Genomic DNA, 19,492 nt, shown 5'->3' on the forward strand with positions numbered 1-19,492 from the left:
TACTGTGTGTATGTCTAATCTATGAGACACAAAGAAGACAGAAGTGCTAATACAGTATATTACTTTAGCTATCACTCCAGTCACCCCACTTCTGCTGTGGTCCCTGATGACTGGTCACGAGTTTCAGGTAACTGGTTGCTAGCCAGCAGAGAACTCATTGCCCCAAAAAGAAATAGAAGTAGAAGAAGACGGGCTAGTAGAAGGTTCTCCAAGCATCTTCAGCCTCTACTCACCTCCTCTCCCTCCCACCTTCTCAAACCTGAACCTGTTCAAGGCTGAAGGAAAACCCATCTTATCCTGACTGCTGTGTAAGTAGCAGCAGAGACCACACCAGTAGGGCCTCCATAAGTCTCTACCCTCAAGTGCTGTCACTGTAGTTTGTGGCCGTAAATTAAATGATTCTATTTTATCTTTGACAGCAGTGGCAGTGTGTCCATCTTCCAGTCTCTATCCCCTGACCAGAGGGAGGCATACGGCCTCTACACTATTCTGAGCCTTGCCTGACATCTGTTGTTGGCTGGTCTGAAGTAACGGATCCAACCTCCCAGCATTACGCCCACGCACACACACAAACAGTCAAAGATACACAAACATAAATACAAACTCGCACTTAAAAACACATACAAGAAAAACTGTAAGACACACTCAAATACAAATGCAAACATGCATGGACACACAACACCCACACATAAAAACACACATACATACACTTAAGCCATTCACTTATCCCCGGCCCTACACCCCACCCGTAGGCCCTCATAGGCTCCTGCTGGGTCTGTGTGTCTGCCCAGCGGAGGTCCTTAGAGCCTAGGGGCTGCGTGCACATCCCTGGGCTATAGATTAATGGGGTCAGGGCACCAGTAATGATTGCAAGGAAGGGGGCACGTCGGAACGGAGTCGCCTCTTATTTCTTTCTCTTCTTTATTCCCCCCCCCCCCCCAACCCCCCCATCTCGCTCTCTCCACCAACTACTGCTCCTTTGCTTTCTCCAAACCATCCATCAGGGTGGCTGAGGCCGCAGAGAAATGCCACAGCGAGGCTTTATTAAAATTAGCCCCTAATGCCGCCACACCTTGGCTCCATCCATCTCCGCCCAGCAAAAAAACGCTCCCACCAATTTACCTAATCTGCTGTTCGAAAACGAGTCCATGAACAAGGAGCCAAACTACGACCTTCTCAAGGACACTGCAGAGGGACGTCAAGCTGGAGCCAGACTTAAGTTTAAAGAACAATATAGGTGGTTAAAACAAGCAAAGTATCAAGAAAAAGGCCAGAAGAGTTTCTACTTGGATCTAAATATAGCTGTTGGTTAAAGCAAACACAACGTGCTACTCTGGCTAAAAGCACTTGACTCATAGACGTCCTTGTGTTTCATTTCCACAGCACACGAAGCATCAGAGAGGGCAAAAATGTTAAATAAGAAATAAATAAATACACCGAGGCGAGTGTTTTGGAGGGGTGGAGGCATGAGTGATTGGCTATGACACAGGCTTTGATGGGGATTGATGTGACTAAAAAGCAAAACAAAACAAAATCAGGCATTCGTTGCAGCCAAGGCGGGTAATTTCTCTAAAAGCAGGCCCAGTTTGTTATCAGCACTACTGGCAACACAATGACAAGTGTTCCTGTTCCTCATTTTCATTACAAAACATCACCCCTAAAAAAGTTCCCATAGACTGACCAAAATATTAATTCACACAGCCAACATTTACCCGTTTCCTGTGCGGAGGGTGTCCGCTGTCTCACAAAATTATTAATACAGTCTGCCTATGTTAATAGACAACATCAACCGTGATTGGTTAAACTGAGTTCTCAAGCAAAGAGATTGCCCTCTGCACTGTAGTGTCCTTTTCCAACCAGTATGTGTGTGTGTGCCAGAGAGAGAGAAAGAGAATGACAGAGAGTGTGTGTGTGTGTGTGTGTGTGTGTGTGTATGTGTCAGTGTTGACTTTTTTTAGAGCCTTTGTTACCATGTGTAGTATGCATATGCTACCAACATGCAGTGGGCCTCTGTAATGCTGCGAGCGCAAGACCACTCATCTCCCATTTATCAGTAACTTTCCTCTATGTGTGAAATTTCTGAATACCTGACAATTCATTCTCATGCTGAAGCTCAAAACAAATACTAATATAATCTAATATAACATGAAGGATTACGCTCATTTCATATTTAATGATCAGTGTATGATGCATGCAGAGAAGGTTACGCCACTTGAGAAGGTTACGCCACTCTCACATTCACCTCCTGTCAGTATCAGTGCATTTACCTCACAGGAATGAAACAGTTCAGCGCATCATTCATCAAACAGATAAAACACACTCCCCCCTTCCTCCAAAGTAAACTAAAACCTTCCTTACGATCATCAGTCTTTGTGGAGGGCACATCTGCTCTGCATAATATTACGAGTATGATATTTCACAGGAATGGCCCCTCCGGTCCATGCATCTAGCGAACGTGATAATTACCTTTGATAAATATTCACACATGCATGAGTCAACTGGCTCTGACGGCTTTCCTTGCCCTGTCTTTGCTTTCACCCCAGCAAGGCACAGCACAGCCTGAGCTGGGTTCACTCTGAGGTTGGTCAGTGTGTGTGTGTTTGTGTGTGTGTGTGTGTGTGTGTGTGTGTGTGTGTGTGTGTGTGTGTGTGTGTGTGTGTGTGTGTGTGTGTGTGTGTGTGTGTGTGCGTATGCGTGTGGTGGAGTTGGTTGGGTGGGGGGGGGGGGGGCATTTGTACCTCACTCTCAAGGGGTTCCGGGACACAATGCCTTAAGGCATCGAGCTAACAGCTGACCTTGAAGAAACACATCGCTCTTTGTTTGGTGAATGTTAACAACAAAGGAATACTCGACTGAAGGTTAAAAGCACACGACTGCAAAGAGAGCGGGTGCCGATGACGCGTCATGTGATGCGATGCAGTATCATTTAAATCTGACTGAAAACAAAATGATTGAAGCAGGATACGGAAAACATCCATTAAACAAAATATCTTCAAAATTGACATTTTCCAACAGCAATGAAACTTATTAGGGCAACATTCTAATTGTTTTACAGAATCACAGAATAAAATAAAAACTTCCCACAGCTGAAAGTCAACCTATCATCCCAACTGTGACAACTCCATCATGACTGCTGTGCTTTAAAGGCATTCTAGGAAAGCGGGCATGCATAAGGTTTATGAAGGCCCCATTTAAAAGCCAACAGAACAAGCTCACACATGTTCCACACTGTCGCCCAGGCAACGATAATCTCTTTAGAAATGCTGAATGATCCATGTTCAGAGTGAAATCTATAATCACCCGCACAAAACTTGCCGCTTTCCCAAGCATAAGAGGAGAAAACGGGGAATGGAGCGACTATCTGCCAGTCTCTGTAGACGTGCTAAAAATAGGCTAAAAAGGCCGGTGAGTCCCAGACGTTTATAAAGCATAACTTTGCCATCATAAAGGGAATGGGGGAAAAGGTATGCTTAAGACAGGCAGCGTGTGCCGATATCTAATTAGGGGAATATAGCCGTACGTAGTTAATGTAAACGTATATATTTTTTTTAAACACAAATCATTTGACAACTAATAATGACGAGAAACTACGAATATAGAGAGTCGGAGAACTACATCTCGGAATCTAAGCTTTTATATGTGTCTAATTAAAGGCTCCAGCTGACCATTTAAGGCCTGTCATTTAATTTGTCATCCTTGCTTGAGCTATTTTTAACATCAACATTTGTCTTTGTTTCTAGCTGAATAACTTGGATTTCTCGCTCCGTGTAGTACAACTCAACAACATTGTGGGATGTCGGCGGACAGGTTAATTAAGTGGAATTGGTTTCCTCTGGTCTGTATTGCATAGCCTTCAGGAGGAAGCGGCTCACTGAAAGCGAAAGATAGCAGAGAGCAAGGCTGAAAGCGCAATGATGGCTGGAGTCTTTAATTCTTCCTGCACCTCCGCGATATCATAATTCCTTATCTAAATGGATCCAGAGCCGTCGAGAACCACTTTGTTCTCCGTGCAGCCATGCCAAGCCTCATAAATAAATATGAACAGAGGTGGGGGTGCTATCCTGTAGATTACCTCAGTGAAGTAAGAAATGCTCACTTATGGCCCCTGGTCGTAGACAAGAGTTCCCACGTGTGTTTTTGGGATTGCCCCAATAGTGCCTTCGAATGAACACTTCAGGATAGCCATAAGTAGGGAGAACAGAGGCACACTGCAGTGGAGGGGTCAATAACAGCTAGCTGTAAGTCTCCTTAACATTGGTTTCATTTCCCATCTGTGCGTGTGTGAGGGAGATGGTGTGAGAATGTTTGTGTGTGTGTGTTTGTAAGAGAGATGGAGAGTGAGAATGTGTGAGAATGTTTGTGCGTCTATCTCTTTGTGCATGAGTGTGTGTGTGTGTGTGTGTGTGTGTGTCTGTGTGTGTGCCTGTCTGTGTTAGTTTTTGCGCGTGTGCATGAGTGCGTGTTTGTGTGTGCTTCTGCATGTATTTGCGTGTAAGTCAGAGTATTTTTAATGTGATGACAGAAGAGTTGAGAGAGAGAGAAAAAGAGTCACAGACAGATAGATAGAGACATAAAGCCAGACAGACAAAGAAAGAGGATCATGAGCCGGCGTGGCGTGGGGTTGGGAGGGACAGGACTCTTATTGTGACATGCAGACAGACGGATTATTCTCCCTCCGCACTGAACCCAACGAGCCGTGTCCGGGGCCATCTCCCGCTCTCATCGCAGCGAGCTGGGGATCAGCGCCTCAAAATGTCTCTCTGCCTCTCTCTCTCCACCACTGCGCTCCGCTCCAGAAAACAAATAAATAAAGAGACGAGCCAACGCTTAAACATTGCAAACCCTGAAACCAGTCGCAACCGGGCTGAGATTACGTAATGGTCCCCACTGTCATTTCCCTTGCCAGCTGTGTGTGTAAAAGAGGCCATGAAAATGTGTGTGATACTATTTGATAATGTGTCTGTGTGTCTTTGTATATATATATATGTGTGTGTGTGTGTGTGTGTGTGTGTGTTTGTGTGTGTGTGTGTGTGAGTGAGAGAGAGTGAGGGCAGCAGTGTGGAGCTCCATTAGGCCTAATAATTACAATGATAAAACTCCAGAGATGCGGTCACCTCAGAGAAGCCCAGGAGGCCGTCGAGTTCTCAAGGTCATTGCAGAGAAGTCCCGCTCTTTAGATGCTACCTGCTCCAGCTGCTGATGAGGGGTTGCTGCTGTTGCTGCTGTTGGATTCTCTGTCATTTCAACAGTCAAGGTCAAACTGTCGGCCCATTGTGGGTCGCCTTGACAACAAACAATGGGCAAAAAAAAGGAATTCCTTCGGCCAGCGGGTGGGTGGGTAATCTTCTACTCCAGTCGGTTTCAAACTGAGACAAAAGGCCAGAAAACCTCCAGCTCTTCTCTTTTTGTAAAAAAAATCATATAATTTATATTTTATGGAAGTCAGCTAAGAGTGGTGCCTTCAAGTGAGTTACAAACTGCAACATGAGTGAACCTTAAATCATGGCTATATTATTCATGTTTGGCCAGTAGAAGAAACACGTCCCTCTAGGCCAACGACCCGGGCAAAATACTAATCATCAATGCCATGGGGACAATTGACCCTTCCGCGACCACTCCCCAAAACGGTAACTGATCAATCATAGCATAGCAACGGTGACTAAGCTCGGGACCTCAGTCAAGCGAGCCATTTTGATGAATGGAAGTCAATGAGAGAGACGTCTGCTCGAGAAGAGAAAATGAAACGTTGTGCTTATGGAGTGTGTAATTCTGACAGTCGATATCCAAAAAGGCTGGAGGGAGGGGTAACATTTTATCCCTTCCCGAAACCCAAGACCCAGAGAGAGAAATGCCTGCTGTGGATCAAACAATGTAGACGACCCCCCCCATCAGCTGAATGACAGCAACGTAAACAGAAGCACCTACTTTGTTCCAAGAAGCTATGTCGCTAAAATCTGCCCACTGCATCGAAAACGTGAGAAAACCCTTGCTTAAAATACGATTCAGTTTTACCACCTTACATGTTTGCGTAGCGGCGACTGTGTAGATAATAGAACAAATAAACATAGCTGGAATGAACCTGTTAGCCTTAGCATTTGTCTGTCTACAAACAGGGCATGTAATGTCGTGGTTGTAGCCTATATAAGCATATTGCAGACCCTTTTGCCTGCTTCGATCTGAGATCTTGCTGTTTTTCCAAAAAATGCTTATGATTTCTTTGGGTAGAGCTGAAATTGACACGGTTGAAAACATGTTGCCACCCCATTCATACCAATGCTGAGAACCTGGGAAACGTGAATGCTTGACTGATATACCAAACGTTGCTAAGGGGGGCGGAGTTTGCGGAAGGGTCAATTCCCTGGGAGCATGCACACCAATGAGGCGAATGCATACCTTATCGGAAGGTGTTTGACATTGACCAAACAAGGGGTGGGTGTTTTAATAAGATAATTTGGCATCTAAAACCTGCCCGTCTAATATAATGTAGGCTACAATTGCAAGTTTGCAACACGTTTGTGACTGAATCAAAATTATTAAAATTTGAAAAGTTTGTAAAAATGTTCTGCTCAGGAACCATAGGTGTGGAAAGAAGCTCCGGTTTTGTCTGATATCGTATCACAACCAGGATGTTGACCCTGTGGAAGCAGATATTGAGTAGCCTAGGTGTTACGGTTGAGCCTAGAAATAATTTTATTTAATTTTTTTGCAGCAGTAGGAAAAAATGCTTTGGGGTTCCAGGGGTGTCACCCAGGAGTATCATTACAGTGTTTGAACTGTTTGCACTTGTCAAGCATTTTGGGATTAAAAAGATCACAGAAAACCATGGTTTACCACAAGGTCATGTTGAAGTCATATTTCTTGCATTACCAATACTCAACTAAGTTAGCCTAGGCTAATAGCCTAAAACCATGCATTTTGGTTTGAAAAGTGCTGGGAACATACATGGGATTTGACATTATCCTACGTGTCACTATTACGATGACCATAGCCTGACCACAAATGCACCAAATTTCATAAGTGAGCCTACTGGGATTGTGTAGTACGTCAAAACTAAAACGTTAAAATATGCTTAAAATAGGTGAGATATCTGTAAATTAGCGTCCAGCGGATACAGAACTCTGCAGTGAGAAACCTCATTCCCTGAAACTATGAGACACGCTAGCAACAAATGACAATTTTTAGCACAGCAACCCCTTTTTTTATTTAGACTTGTCAAACCGAACCAAAATGGAAATGGTAGCATTACTGATGTGATAATCCAATGGGGGTCATCAAAGAATAGCTGCATATGAAATTAGATATTGTTAATGCGTAGAGCAAGAGCGCCACTCTCCAAACAGAACAATTACTTCATCCTCCACTTTCAGAGCCGTCAAACCTCAAAGCACACAGCCCGCTGACAAGCCACATCACCCATGATGACAGGCGGGGGAAAGTGTGTGAAATGAAGGAGACAAGGGGGACCAGGGTGGCCTATGTCTCTACTGCTCTATATAATTACCCTACCCTACCCCACCCCCCAAAAAAACCCTCCTTCAGACCCCCCCTTCCCCTTCAAAAATCCCACAATTACAACAGCCAGACCTCCTCTCTCGCCGTTGGCTTCCCCGCTGTTTGTGCACTGTGTAGAAGTGAAGGTCTTCCCTCTCTGGAGGGCAAAAGTGTGTGTGGAGCGATGATGTGGGGCAACAGTGCATGAAGAGAACAGTCCGTGAGATGTCTTTTTCAATCTGCGGTCGATTGTTATTCCAGGCTCCTTTGAAACCCATTAGACGTGTTGAAGATGCCACAGACATTCGACTTTTGAGAGGGGAAAAGGAGATATGGGACTGTGAAGGTGGTGACTGTTAACTTCTTTGTGATAAAAGAACATCAATCATTGCATAGGGCGATTTACCTCTATCCACCTTGTCTTTGCCCCTGAAATAATCACATCTACACAGGTATGTAAACACACAACCCCTGAATGTTTTTATGGATATAGACCTTTTGCTGGTGTAACTATCAACAGTGCATCGGTGCAAGCACATCAGGGGCCCAAAGGCAGTCAGGGGTCCAGAGGTAATCAGGGTCCCAGAGGTAGTCAGGGGTCCAGAGGTAATCAGGGTCCCAGAGGTAGTCAGGGGTCCAGAGGTAGTCAGGGGTCCAGAGATAGTCAGAGTTCCAGAGGTAGGGTCCCAGACCTCTATAGCACAGTGACCCTTTCAAGCAGTCTTCAAAGTAACAATTCCAACCATTCCTGAAGTTACTTGTAATTGTCATAGATAGACACACCACCTACCCACCTCGTGTATAGCACTTACGGTTTTGAATCATAGACAATTTTTATGTATTTCTACTTGCCGTTATTGAAATGTTCCAAAACTGCATGTTTTATTTAAAATAAGAATTTCTACCCACCACTTATTTAATTTGGTTGCTTTGCGAAGTTACGAAGGAAGAGAGCTTGCTTGGAAATGCAAATTTGTTTGTCCAGTGACCTTGCTCTTGTGTGGATGTCGTGACCTCATTTTTTTCTTAACGGTTCAGCCTTTAAGCAAGAGGCGAGTGTTCTTCAGCAAAGAGGCGATAAGTGGCCAGTATAAAGAATGTTAAGCGAGTCCAAACTAAAAAGTGGTGCTCAGAAGAGGAAGGAAAAAAAAGAGAACGGGATGAGTGTGCTGCTAAGCTCAAATTGATAAAGTCTTATTTAAAGAGGCAGCATGGGACAAGACAGACTCAGTGGACTGGCAAGACTCTCAGTAGAGAACAGCAGAGCCAGTGATTTGGACTTGAGCAGTGTTGTTAATGACTTTGCTAAGCACAGGGCCCATAGGATGAACTTCTAACAGGCGAGTACAGGTTTGTCTTTGTAGGGAGTGGGATGAGGGATTTAAATCTATAATAATGTAATTATCGCCTGTCATATGTTGGAAAATGTGCACGTACTGTAATCTGTGTCTGTGATGACATTTGGCTGCAGTGCCATTGATGATGAAATGATGAATGATGAAATCTATAAATGCAAGTTATTATGTGATCAGGTGCAGTCATCCATTCATTCATACTCTGAAGGCCTATAATGCGATGCTGTGTTTTTCTTGACGGCTATGTGTTATATGCCTATTGACATACTGTGTAACTAACCTTTGTGTTGATTTGTCAGTGTAGGCTGGCTAAAGCTATTTCAGATGTTTGATAGTTGGCTGTAGGCTGTGGTGGTTTGAGTCCAGGGCAGGCTGTTAGATTAGCGTGGATACATTTGGTGTTGTAGGCAGCCTTTGATCAGCAGAACCAACAGCAGCCACTGGTTTGCAGGATGGGAGTTGCATGGTGAGCCTCTCCATGAAATACCAGTTGTCTGCTTTGCAATTGTCAGGAGAGGTTGTGTTTGTGCTTGTGTGCGTAAAAGCACTTGTGGTTGTGGTTGAGGTTCAAGAAAAAAGAATTGTGTCTGGGCCAAGCACAGTTATGTTACTCTATTGACAACTTTATAGTAAACCTTAATCTTGAGTCATGTTTTAAATTTGATGTTGAACGTGCTTTGTACTGAACGTCTACTGCTGCTGCTGAAGCATATGCCTTTTACCTCTGGTTTAATGACTTGAGTGAACACGCACTCACACACATATGCGCAGACACTCACACACTGACCTCTTTCCCCAAGTCCTCGCGGATGACTTGCTGGATCTCGTCCATGGTGCTCTGGGGTGCACTGCTGTGCAGCACCTTCAGGGTGCTGGTGTACTCCTGGGGCAGCAGGTAATCCAGGGCGCCCAGATGCTGCCCTACCTTGATGAAGGTGCCTCTGTTTGCACAGCACAGGTCCCGCAGCCTCTCCGCAGAGCGCCGGTGCACCTACATGACCAAAGGGCACAACACAATCACCATACAAATCTCTGCCTCTCCAAAGCAATCACGTATTGATTACACCAGAGGACGACAATTCTGTTAAGGCCGAACTACATCCTGGTAGATTGATCACTAGATGATCACATATTGATCTGGACTTCTTTAACACTGTGTGTTCAGGATTCAATTAGCTCAGGCCTGTCTGATAAATGTCAAATAGGCTGAAATCCACCCATATCATCAGTGTGGTCTGCTCTGTACCAGCTTCTTCTTTAGTAATGGCAGGGTTGCAAGACTCACACAATATTATCGAAAGCGCCCTCTAGTGTGATTTTAATGGTACTGCCTTGTCATGCAATAAGACAATCCAGTACTAATGACAACTTCCCAAAGGATCAGGAAAGTGTAATGATAACAGTGCTAAGAAGATACAACTAAAAAGCATATTTTTTTTCTAAAAATGCATTTGGGAAAATGCTTGCAACTGCCAAGGTAAGGCAAACTCAAAAAAACAGAAAAAGATAAATCTCATCTGTCTTGAACGATCATTAAACAGCATGTCAGTTTGAGATGGCGGCCTTGGTGATTTGCGGTCCCCTGAGCCAGCTGGTACAGTTAATAATGTTCACCACGGGGGGTTCCCATTGGGACCCTCAGAAATAAACCACCATGAAATGAGTCTCTTTTAGCCCCACAACCCTGACAAAAGGCTGGGCTTTAGTGTGGAGGAAGGGTACTCCCTGTGAGGGCGAGGATGAGTGTGTGCAGGGGAGGGGGCTGATTTTAAATTACTCCTATTACAGCGCACACAATAAACACACAGGCAATGCAGCCAGGCTAATTGTCTGGAGTATTTCAATTTTTTTGTTTCTTTCTCTCCAGAGAATTCATTACTCACTTGACTCTGTGTATTGAATAAAAGTGTGTTTCTGACTGGGTTGAAGAAGAGAGAGAGAGAGAGAGAGAGAGGAAAAAGGACATAGAGATAGAGATACAGAGAGAAAAAAAGAAAGAGAGAGAACGTGAGAGAAAGAGAGAGCAAACACACATCCATCAGTCAGGACTTAGCGCTAATCCTGCTATGCAGTGGGTGGGAGATTTGAAGGTTGTCCTGTGGGCATTTTGCAGAGCTACATGAGGGGGAACACAGAGTAGCCAAGGATGGCTCACTTCACTCTCACATAAACCTTCAGCCAACAGCAGGCCATGGCAGCTGAGATTATTATAAACATGTTATCGAAATACGTCTCATTTTCTGAAAAGCCAAATATATATATATACATTTTTGCAAGGCCTTGTTCTGTTGTTGTTGTTGTTGTTTTTTTTGTATCTATCACTCGAACTCAACCAGCGCCATACACATGCTTTGATAGTGAGAAAGAGGGATGAGGAGGAAGAGGGAGCTAATGAGAGAGGAGGGAGAGGGTAACAGTGCCGATGATTGCTGCCCGAACACAAAGAGAGAGTCTCATTGGCTTCTGCTAGGCTGTGGAGTGCCTGCATCGGTCAGTAAGACGGAGGAGAGTAGAAAGGGAGAAGAGGAGAGTGGAGAAGGAGGAGGGTTTATTCTCTTCTTCTTCCTCCTCCATCTCCCTCTTCACTGGTTAATTCCCTGTGGAGAGGAATCTGTGCCACCTGCCATCTCCCGGCGTTGGCACTCACAGCCACATGCGACTGGCAGGCGGACAGACTCACTCTCACTCTGTCTGTCTTTCCCTCTTGATCTCCCACTCCTTCGTTCTGCCTCTTCCTCCTCCCTGCTTGCCATAACATCTATCTGTCTGTCTGTCTGCCTCTCCCTCCCTCCCTCCAATTCCCCCACTCTTGTTCCACAGTGCCTACCGGTGCAGTAGCACCTCTGGTCCAGCAGGGTGGCTAGCGGCAGCCTGGGGCACGTGCCTGTGCGCCGCCACGTTGACTTTTACAGGGCGTGACGGCAAAGCCGCCTTGAGATTGGCCGGCCGACGACAGGCACCGAGGCAACAGCCCACTCTCTTAAGCATGAAAGCACCCAATCGCGAGCTTTCCAGAGAAAAGCCTATTAGCACTTCCTAGACGTGATCTTTTGTGTGTGTGTGTGTGCGTGTGTGTGTGTGTGTGTGTGTGTTTTTTTTCCCCTCTCCACGCAGTGTTTGCCTGAGAGCAATCCCTGTCCTTCTTTTCTCTATGCTAATCATCAAAGAGGTACAAAGGGAAAATGTCGGCAAAAAAGGCTGCTCAAGAGAAAAGAGAATTCCAGGGTAAAGTGATGCTCAACTGGAGAGCCATCATAGAGCAACAAACATTTTCAGACAGTGTAAGAAATAGGTAACTGCAGAGTTCATAAAAAAAATAAAAAGGGGGAAAAATATACCAAAAATAAAAAGGAAAATTGAAAGAAAGGAAGATTGTTGTGGTTGTGTTATGTTGGAAGATAAAAACACAGGCATCATCCCCTCACACAGGCCAACAGGAGGGGCAAAGCCCAAGTGCTGTGTGAGGGGATGGGGCAGGATTATTATTTTTTTTTGGTCAAGTGGACAGACTGACATTGCAAAAAAATACATCTCCTCCCAGCCTATTCTGTACATTACAGGAAGCATTTCATTTTGGCCTGAATCATTCCACCTCGGACAATGGCACTGTAATCCCCACCACCCGAGTTAATTATTCAGCCACTGCTTAAAGCCCTTATCTGTGTATGTAAACACGGAGAGGAAACTGTGAGAGAAATAAAGTTGTGGGCCCAGAGGAGAAGATTTATGAGGCAAAAATGTGTGGACTTGTACATCCATATCTACACACAGTAAATATCGTGTAATAGCAAGAGAGAGAGGGACATAGATATACATAGACAGACTTATAGCTAGGATAGATATGTCATGTTCATCATAGTAGATGTAGTGGGATTCTTGTGTCACTGATACAAAAGGCAATTACCTGTCACTGAAGAGGGATGCTAGCTTTTGAAAAACACGAAGAGCTGCCTTCCTCCTCCATCACCTTCACTACCAAAAACTATAAAATATACAAGGGAATTTCTCCCGCTCTCTGTATTTCTAATGTTGCATCACAGCTTGTTCGGCTGCATTGCTCCCCAGGTAGTAGTAGTAGTAGTAGTAGTACTAGCTCTCTCCCTCTTATGTCCACACAGTCATCCTCGATGGTAAGGCAATTAGAGGCCACCTCAGCCTCCTCTCTTTCCAACCCCCCAACCAAAATACTCCTCCTTTCCTCTCCACTCCTCCTCTCCGGCACTCTTTCCACTTTCATCCTCTGGCACAGCCACACAAAGCCATGCCTCTGACAGCCCTCATAATTGCCCCAGACATTAATGACATATTTCGGCAGCAGGCACAAGCCATTAGATGGCCTTTGAAAAATGCTTTGTAGGGCCATCATCTGGGTGTATTACTGCCAGAAGACTAATGGGAAGCCCCAAAGGTTAGGCGAAAGCCATCCCTTCTCCCCCAGCACAATGCACAGGACAATTTGGACACACAGTAATGATGGTGCTATGGCGTTTTAGGAAAGAAAAATATTGTACACTGAACATCAGCACTGCAGCAATAAAACATATCTTAGATCTTTGGGCGTCTGTGAAAAACTCAAAGAGCAGACTGACAAAAGAAGATATTTTTATTACAGATTTTGGTAGGGAAAACCCTGATTGTTGATCAAAGGTTTAGCATGTGAGAAGTGTTGTGTCCGTTTCACGAATAAATTGTAAAGTCTGTCCAGGAATTTCACTGTTGAGAGTACGTTTAATTAAAAACTGAATATTCCAACACATTTCAAATGTACTCTGACTGAGGTCAGTCAAATTCAGTAATTAACCGACCAAACATGCAGAACCAGCTATTCACAGTAGACACTAAAAATAGATCTCTGTTCCCAGATATGCTGTCTGATTACATTTAATATTTGAATTATGTGAATAAGTTCATGGGAGAGAAAAAAGAGTCTGAGTTGGTGGCCATTTGGCTCACAGCATTTTTTCGAATCATTAAAGAACATTTTTCTTAATCATAATGTCGCCGCATGGGAATGATTTCCTATAAAAGTCGAACTGTCGCATTGCAGTACCGAAGGTCAGAGGTGGTAAACCACAACAGAACGTCACCATTCCAGTTCTCACAGAAGGCGTTACTAAAGGAGAAAGTGGAGATACACTCTTAGGCCCAATTTACACACAGGTTTTCGCGATGTCGGCGACATCTGCGCGACATCTGCACGTAGAAGTCGGGGCGCATTTACACTCACCGCAGGAAGTTTCTCAGTTTGCCTCTGTTGATAGCGATGTTGCCTAGCGAAACTGTCTGTAATATTCCTTACAGATGTCGGGTCGTGTTTACACGCACTTTGAAGATGTCGGGGACTCCCGATGGACTGTCGGGCGAATGGTACGGGGCTGTCGGCTGAAATTCGGCCGACATCGGCACACCGACAGTTACATTTGCGTTTAGACGCTGAAAAAAGCTGTCGGTGTTCAGATGTCGGCTGTGCCGACATCGCGAAAACCTGTGTGTAAATTGGGCCTTAGGCAACAGGGTTCTCTTATTTACCCCCAATAAACAGTCTACTTAGAACCCTTACAGGTTCTTAATGGAATGTTGCTGAACCATAGACAAAGGGGTCAGGATGGAATATGTCAGAGGGAAACTATCAGTGTAACTTTCAAAGTTTCTCTATTTTATCACTGAAACTTTTTTCATCACTTTCAAATAATTTGCATTTGTGAAATATTACTTATTACTCACTACTATTTTTATACACAGCAGAAAACCATTAGCAGTCTGCAATGAAGCACAGGGGCATCATTATCACTGAATACAACTTTTTTGATATCACACTCAGTCTAAAAAAAAAAACATTTTACACTTGGCCTGTTACTCCCCCTATGAAGACAGCTTTGCCACAGAGGTTAAGAGAGATGAATTAACATATTGGTGGATACAATCTTTTTTTATATATGTACGGCCAAATTTCATTCTGAACAGTTACAGATCATTTCTTTATGACATTCAGCTGCTTGTCTTCTATAATGTATTAAGTTTTAAAATATTCCTTTAGTTAGCACTAAGTTTTATTTTACCACAAGAAGGCATGGCAGTGACACAAAGCAGAGTCAGTTGTGCTCCCTCTGTTAGTCATTTCAAGAAACTCAAACCTCAAAAGCAAAACCTCCACTCTTCCCGACTTCTTTTCATTGTATTTAAACCCTTTTAAATGTGGCCTGGTGCAGTCTGGGTCGACTGTAACGTGACCAACTGTTACCATGATTGTTTAAATCGACCTTTTTCTGCTCGCGTGAGGTGAAGAGGCAGGCCTGAAGGTGCGGTGGTTAATCAATGAGCCCTAATGCAACCTCTCCATATAAACGTGACTGCATTCATATTAATGCCTTATCGATTAGGAAACCTTGCTATTACACCTCTGAGACTTGGGAGCGCTTACTGAACACACTTATTTTAAACCGCTGAGTTACACATGAGGGTCTTATAGGGGAGAGAGCAGCCAGCTAAATAATACAGAGATTTTTTTAAAAATCAGCTATTTACTGCACCTGGTGTGAGTAAGTCCCACTTCTGTTTTTTATTCCTTCATCAGAACAAGTTCATGTATTTATATGCAGGCTTAGGAAACACATTTATAAACAAAAAAGATTTTAAATGTTTACATTACTTTAAAACCCATCTACTTCAGTAGGCAATCACATATACAGTCCTGCATACAATCAGAACGGAGCAGTTTAGTAAGTTCTGTAATGGGACCTATGTCTTGACACTACAATAATTGTTCTTTGCATTTCAGGGCTGTTATTGCTTTACACCAAAACTTCACAAACCCCTAGGAGTGAGCAATTTAGCGGCCATCCAATCTCCCAAAAATATTCTGCAGTCAATAAACGCACAGCAGACCTTTTTAAAAGCCTCTATTATTTATTTCTGTTTTTTTCCACCTCTCTTTCTCCCTCTCCTGCTACCTCCCATCTCAGTTTGAAATTGTATAGGCAGATGGAGGGCCTTGGGGTCTGTTTGGGCAACTCCTAGCGGTGACGAGAAATTAACATAAAGTAATGAGTTAGCCGAGTGGAACAGCGACGCACTTCGCCCCATAGCGTTGATCCCATCTTTCCATGCGGAATGAACACATCTCTGTGATGGCACACAATACCTTTCTCTTCCTTTTTCCTTTCTTTTCACAGAGATCACAGGTATTTGCTTTCAAAACAATTTGTTTCCATAAAAGCGTCAATGGTGTGCGATTCATAGAAACACCTTTTTCACATTTTTGGAAAAGAGAAGACGTTTTTTGTTCCCCTCGGCTTTCGGTGACGTTCTCTGTGAAACAGAAAGAGACGCCTATTCAGTGTCACTATAAGTAGCTTACCTCACTCCGCAGACTCACTTTGTATATGTTACAACATAAAGCTTATACGGTATATTATGAAGCCAAAAGGTTTTTTTCCCTGTAGCCAGTGGCTACCCCTTATTAGTGCACACTCAGCATCTCTAGCCTCCCAACCCCTTCTCAGCTGAGGCCAACTGCTGTTATTAAAAGTCATTACTAGGACGTGTGCTTTTCATTATGTGTAGCAGCACTAGGAAATGCTTGTGTAATATCCTTACAAAAAAAAAAATCTGTAGTACAATACTTACAAGCCACGCACAAGTCACTAGCTTGTCAACACACACAAGGTGCTACTAGACCAAGTATGCAAATACCGCACCATGTGTCAACACCAGTGGAACACTTATTTTTTTTCCCCTCCTGCATCAGTGTGTAACACTACACAACAAGCACCTGTCCTTTCCGCTTAACTTAGACACACACACACACACACGCACACGCACACACACACACACACACACACACACACACACACACACACACAGACACACACACACCCCTGTTTGCAAAGGCATAAAGTTCAGCTTCCTGTTTGCCAGAGCAGCCAGATGAGAGTCGATTAGATTAAAAGGATAAAGGGAGGTCAAAAGGCTCCATTTAAAAGGCATGTCGCGCAGCTTGGAGTGCTTGAGGAGGATCTAATTGAGTGGGGCTAAAGCCCTGACATGCTTGTGTGAATGGTGTCTTAGGATTATTAGCAGCGCTAGCCCCTTTGTCATACAGAGACACAGGTGGCAGCTTGTGTGGGTAAGCCTTTGGGCGTCAAGTCTCAGTGACTGGGGAATTTAGACAGCACAGCTATTTGACTGTGTAATTGTCCTAATCTTGCACAGATCTGAGTCGGATCAGAGCTGAAAAACAGGATCCATTTCACATGTAACTGTTAGGCATCCATGGGATTTGATTTGAACATAATTTTACAGGTAAAAAAGGCAGACAACAGCCTTAATTGAGTCAGACTTACACTCTGTAGAGAAAAGACTAAGTTCTTTTGGTCTTCCAGCACCTTCATTTTAGTGGTTTCGTGCAATCATAAGACTTGCATGCAGCATCTGAATTACTAGAAAAAACAATGGATTCTCTTTTGATCCTGAATAGTCTTGACGTTTGACATATGACAAGAGACATATCTTTTGGCCTTTGGTGCATCTGACTCCATGTCTGAGTCATAACACCACTGAGACAATTAGCCTCACGTTTACCCATCACAGACACCAGCTGAGTGACAGTCACGATGCAGGCAGAAAAACCACACATCTCTGTTACACACACTATGCTTGGGTTTTACCAGCCAGAAGTAAGGGTTTGAGGGTGTATGTGTGTTCAAAATACAACCTGGGATATAGAAACTAATGGTGGGCCTGACAGAGGGTTAGGTTTGCACTCATCTGTTTATGCCCGTGTGTGTGTTTTTATAAAAAACGTTACATGTGAATATGTGTGTCCCTGACTCATCTTAGATAAAGAGTGTTATACTGGGACTTTCAGAGGTAAGGATTGTATGAGTGTGTGAGCATGAGTGTGTGAGCATGAGTGTGTGAGCATGAGTGTGTGTGTGTGTGTGTGTGTATACATAGTCCTTTGAAAATCAACAGCGCATAATGCCACTTATATCAAAATCACCTTCATGAGAACTCCCAAAGAATCGACCCAATGACTTCAGTATTATTACTAATTTGCTTTACCGGTTGAACTTTTGGATTACATATCATATGAACAACCCTAAATGTGTGCACTCTAAATAAGACAGCAAAAGGAAGAAACACCCTGAAGTGTCATCAGATGAAACCTGTGCTACATAAATGATGACAAACTAAAGGTTGTGCTGCTGGGGTCAGGCCAGAGGTGGAGCGAGGAGGGGCATGAAGAGCCGCCAATAGGCCTCACGTCACAAACACAGCAGAGTTTCTTCGTCTGAAGTCCCCCCCCCCCCCCCCCACCCATTTCCGGCCAACGCCCGATCAATAGACTTCCTGTTGGGCTGCAAGCACTGGGTGAACGGGGAGCTGGGGGGGGGGGGTTGAGATTAGCTGAAATTAAATGCCCCTTGCCGCATCCTCTGATGAGATGACAGGGTAGAGAGGGCCGCGTGAGCGTGGAGGGACACAGAGGTCGCAGCAGCAGCTGTATGCTAAAGCGCAAATTAGCATACTGTGATTTAATAAGTATTTTAAGAGTGACAGGGGATGCTCGTATTTCTCTCTCACACAGTGCTAGCCGATCCACTTCACGTTCATTTAAGCCCCCCATGCCTGTCAGAGAACCTTCATGGTGATTAATATAATGATCGTGTTACAAGATCTCAGATAGGAACATGATGTCAAGATCATGGTAATATATAGCTGGAGATATACATTTTCAATTGGCACATGGCTGTGACAAGTTTTCATACAAATGACAACACAGCGGTAGACAAGGTCATAGGTTTAGTCAACTGCAGTCAATTTTACAGTATTTTTAAGTTATACTGTACATTTTTGGAGAGGGATATCCATGAAACAAAAAGATATCTGGTATTAAAATTTTCTGCAAAATCATTCAACTCTAAAAATCCCTGTTTCTGACCACAAACAGGAAATAAATAGGGATGTTAACACTCTAAATCCATTGGGAAACCTGCAGGATGAGGGATGTCACAAATCAACTCTCCAATCAGGACAGCCAAATTTATTTATTTTTTTTAACAGAAAAATACCTAGCTGCTATCTGCGGGATCCATTGGGCCATGGTCGTGTCTCAGGGAAGAGCCTTGGCAGGACAAGGCTGTTCCCTTCTTCCAGTCAATGAGATGGCTATCTTCTTAAAGTAATTCTGTCTTTTGTGAGGGTCCACCTGCCAAAGCCTGATCTCGCCACGCCGGTCATCCCACCATCAGCCATATAATTAAACCGCTGGGCTTGGGCCCGCTGAACCACACAGCCTTCAAAGCCAATTAAGTGCAGATGGCAAATTGTTTCAAGGAAGCCTCATCCTTCCTCAGATGGTATGGGAGAGTAGCAGCCAAGTACAACTGACTGAATAGACATCAGGACCACAGGCAGCGACGGTGTGAAGCTAAAAGCTACTTTTCAATTGGGTCGTTCCATGCCAAAACACCTGCAGGGGCATTTTATTTCTTAAATCATTTTAGACCTTCACCACAGCTGCGCTTGAGATCAGTTGCAAAGAATATGCAGAATAAAGAGCCACCCTTCCCATCAGACCGGCATTCCATTGAGTCCCATAGAATATGTAGAATAAAGAGACACCCTACCCATCAGACCGGCAT

At 44.0% G+C, this 19,492-nt stretch overlaps 1 protein-coding gene across 1 annotated transcript in view; it reads right to left on the minus strand.

Annotated features, from left to right (window-relative positions):
• adck1 (aarF domain containing kinase 1) overlaps window positions 1–19,492 on the minus strand; it is a gene marked incomplete at its 5' end in the record, with an annotated part of 122,003 nt that overhangs the window by 75,270 nt on the left and 27,241 nt on the right. The window contains one exon of the mRNA XM_080849847.1: window positions 9,634–9,837. Within this exon, the coding sequence (XP_080705973.1) occupies window positions 9,634–9,837 (204 nt within the window). The remainder of the gene's footprint in view (window positions 1–9,633; window positions 9,838–19,492) is intronic.

This window comes from Sprattus sprattus, assembly GCF_963457725.1.
Source record: "Sprattus sprattus genome assembly, chromosome: 13".
Lineage (NCBI taxonomy): Eukaryota > Metazoa > Chordata > Actinopteri > Clupeiformes > Clupeidae > Sprattus > Sprattus sprattus.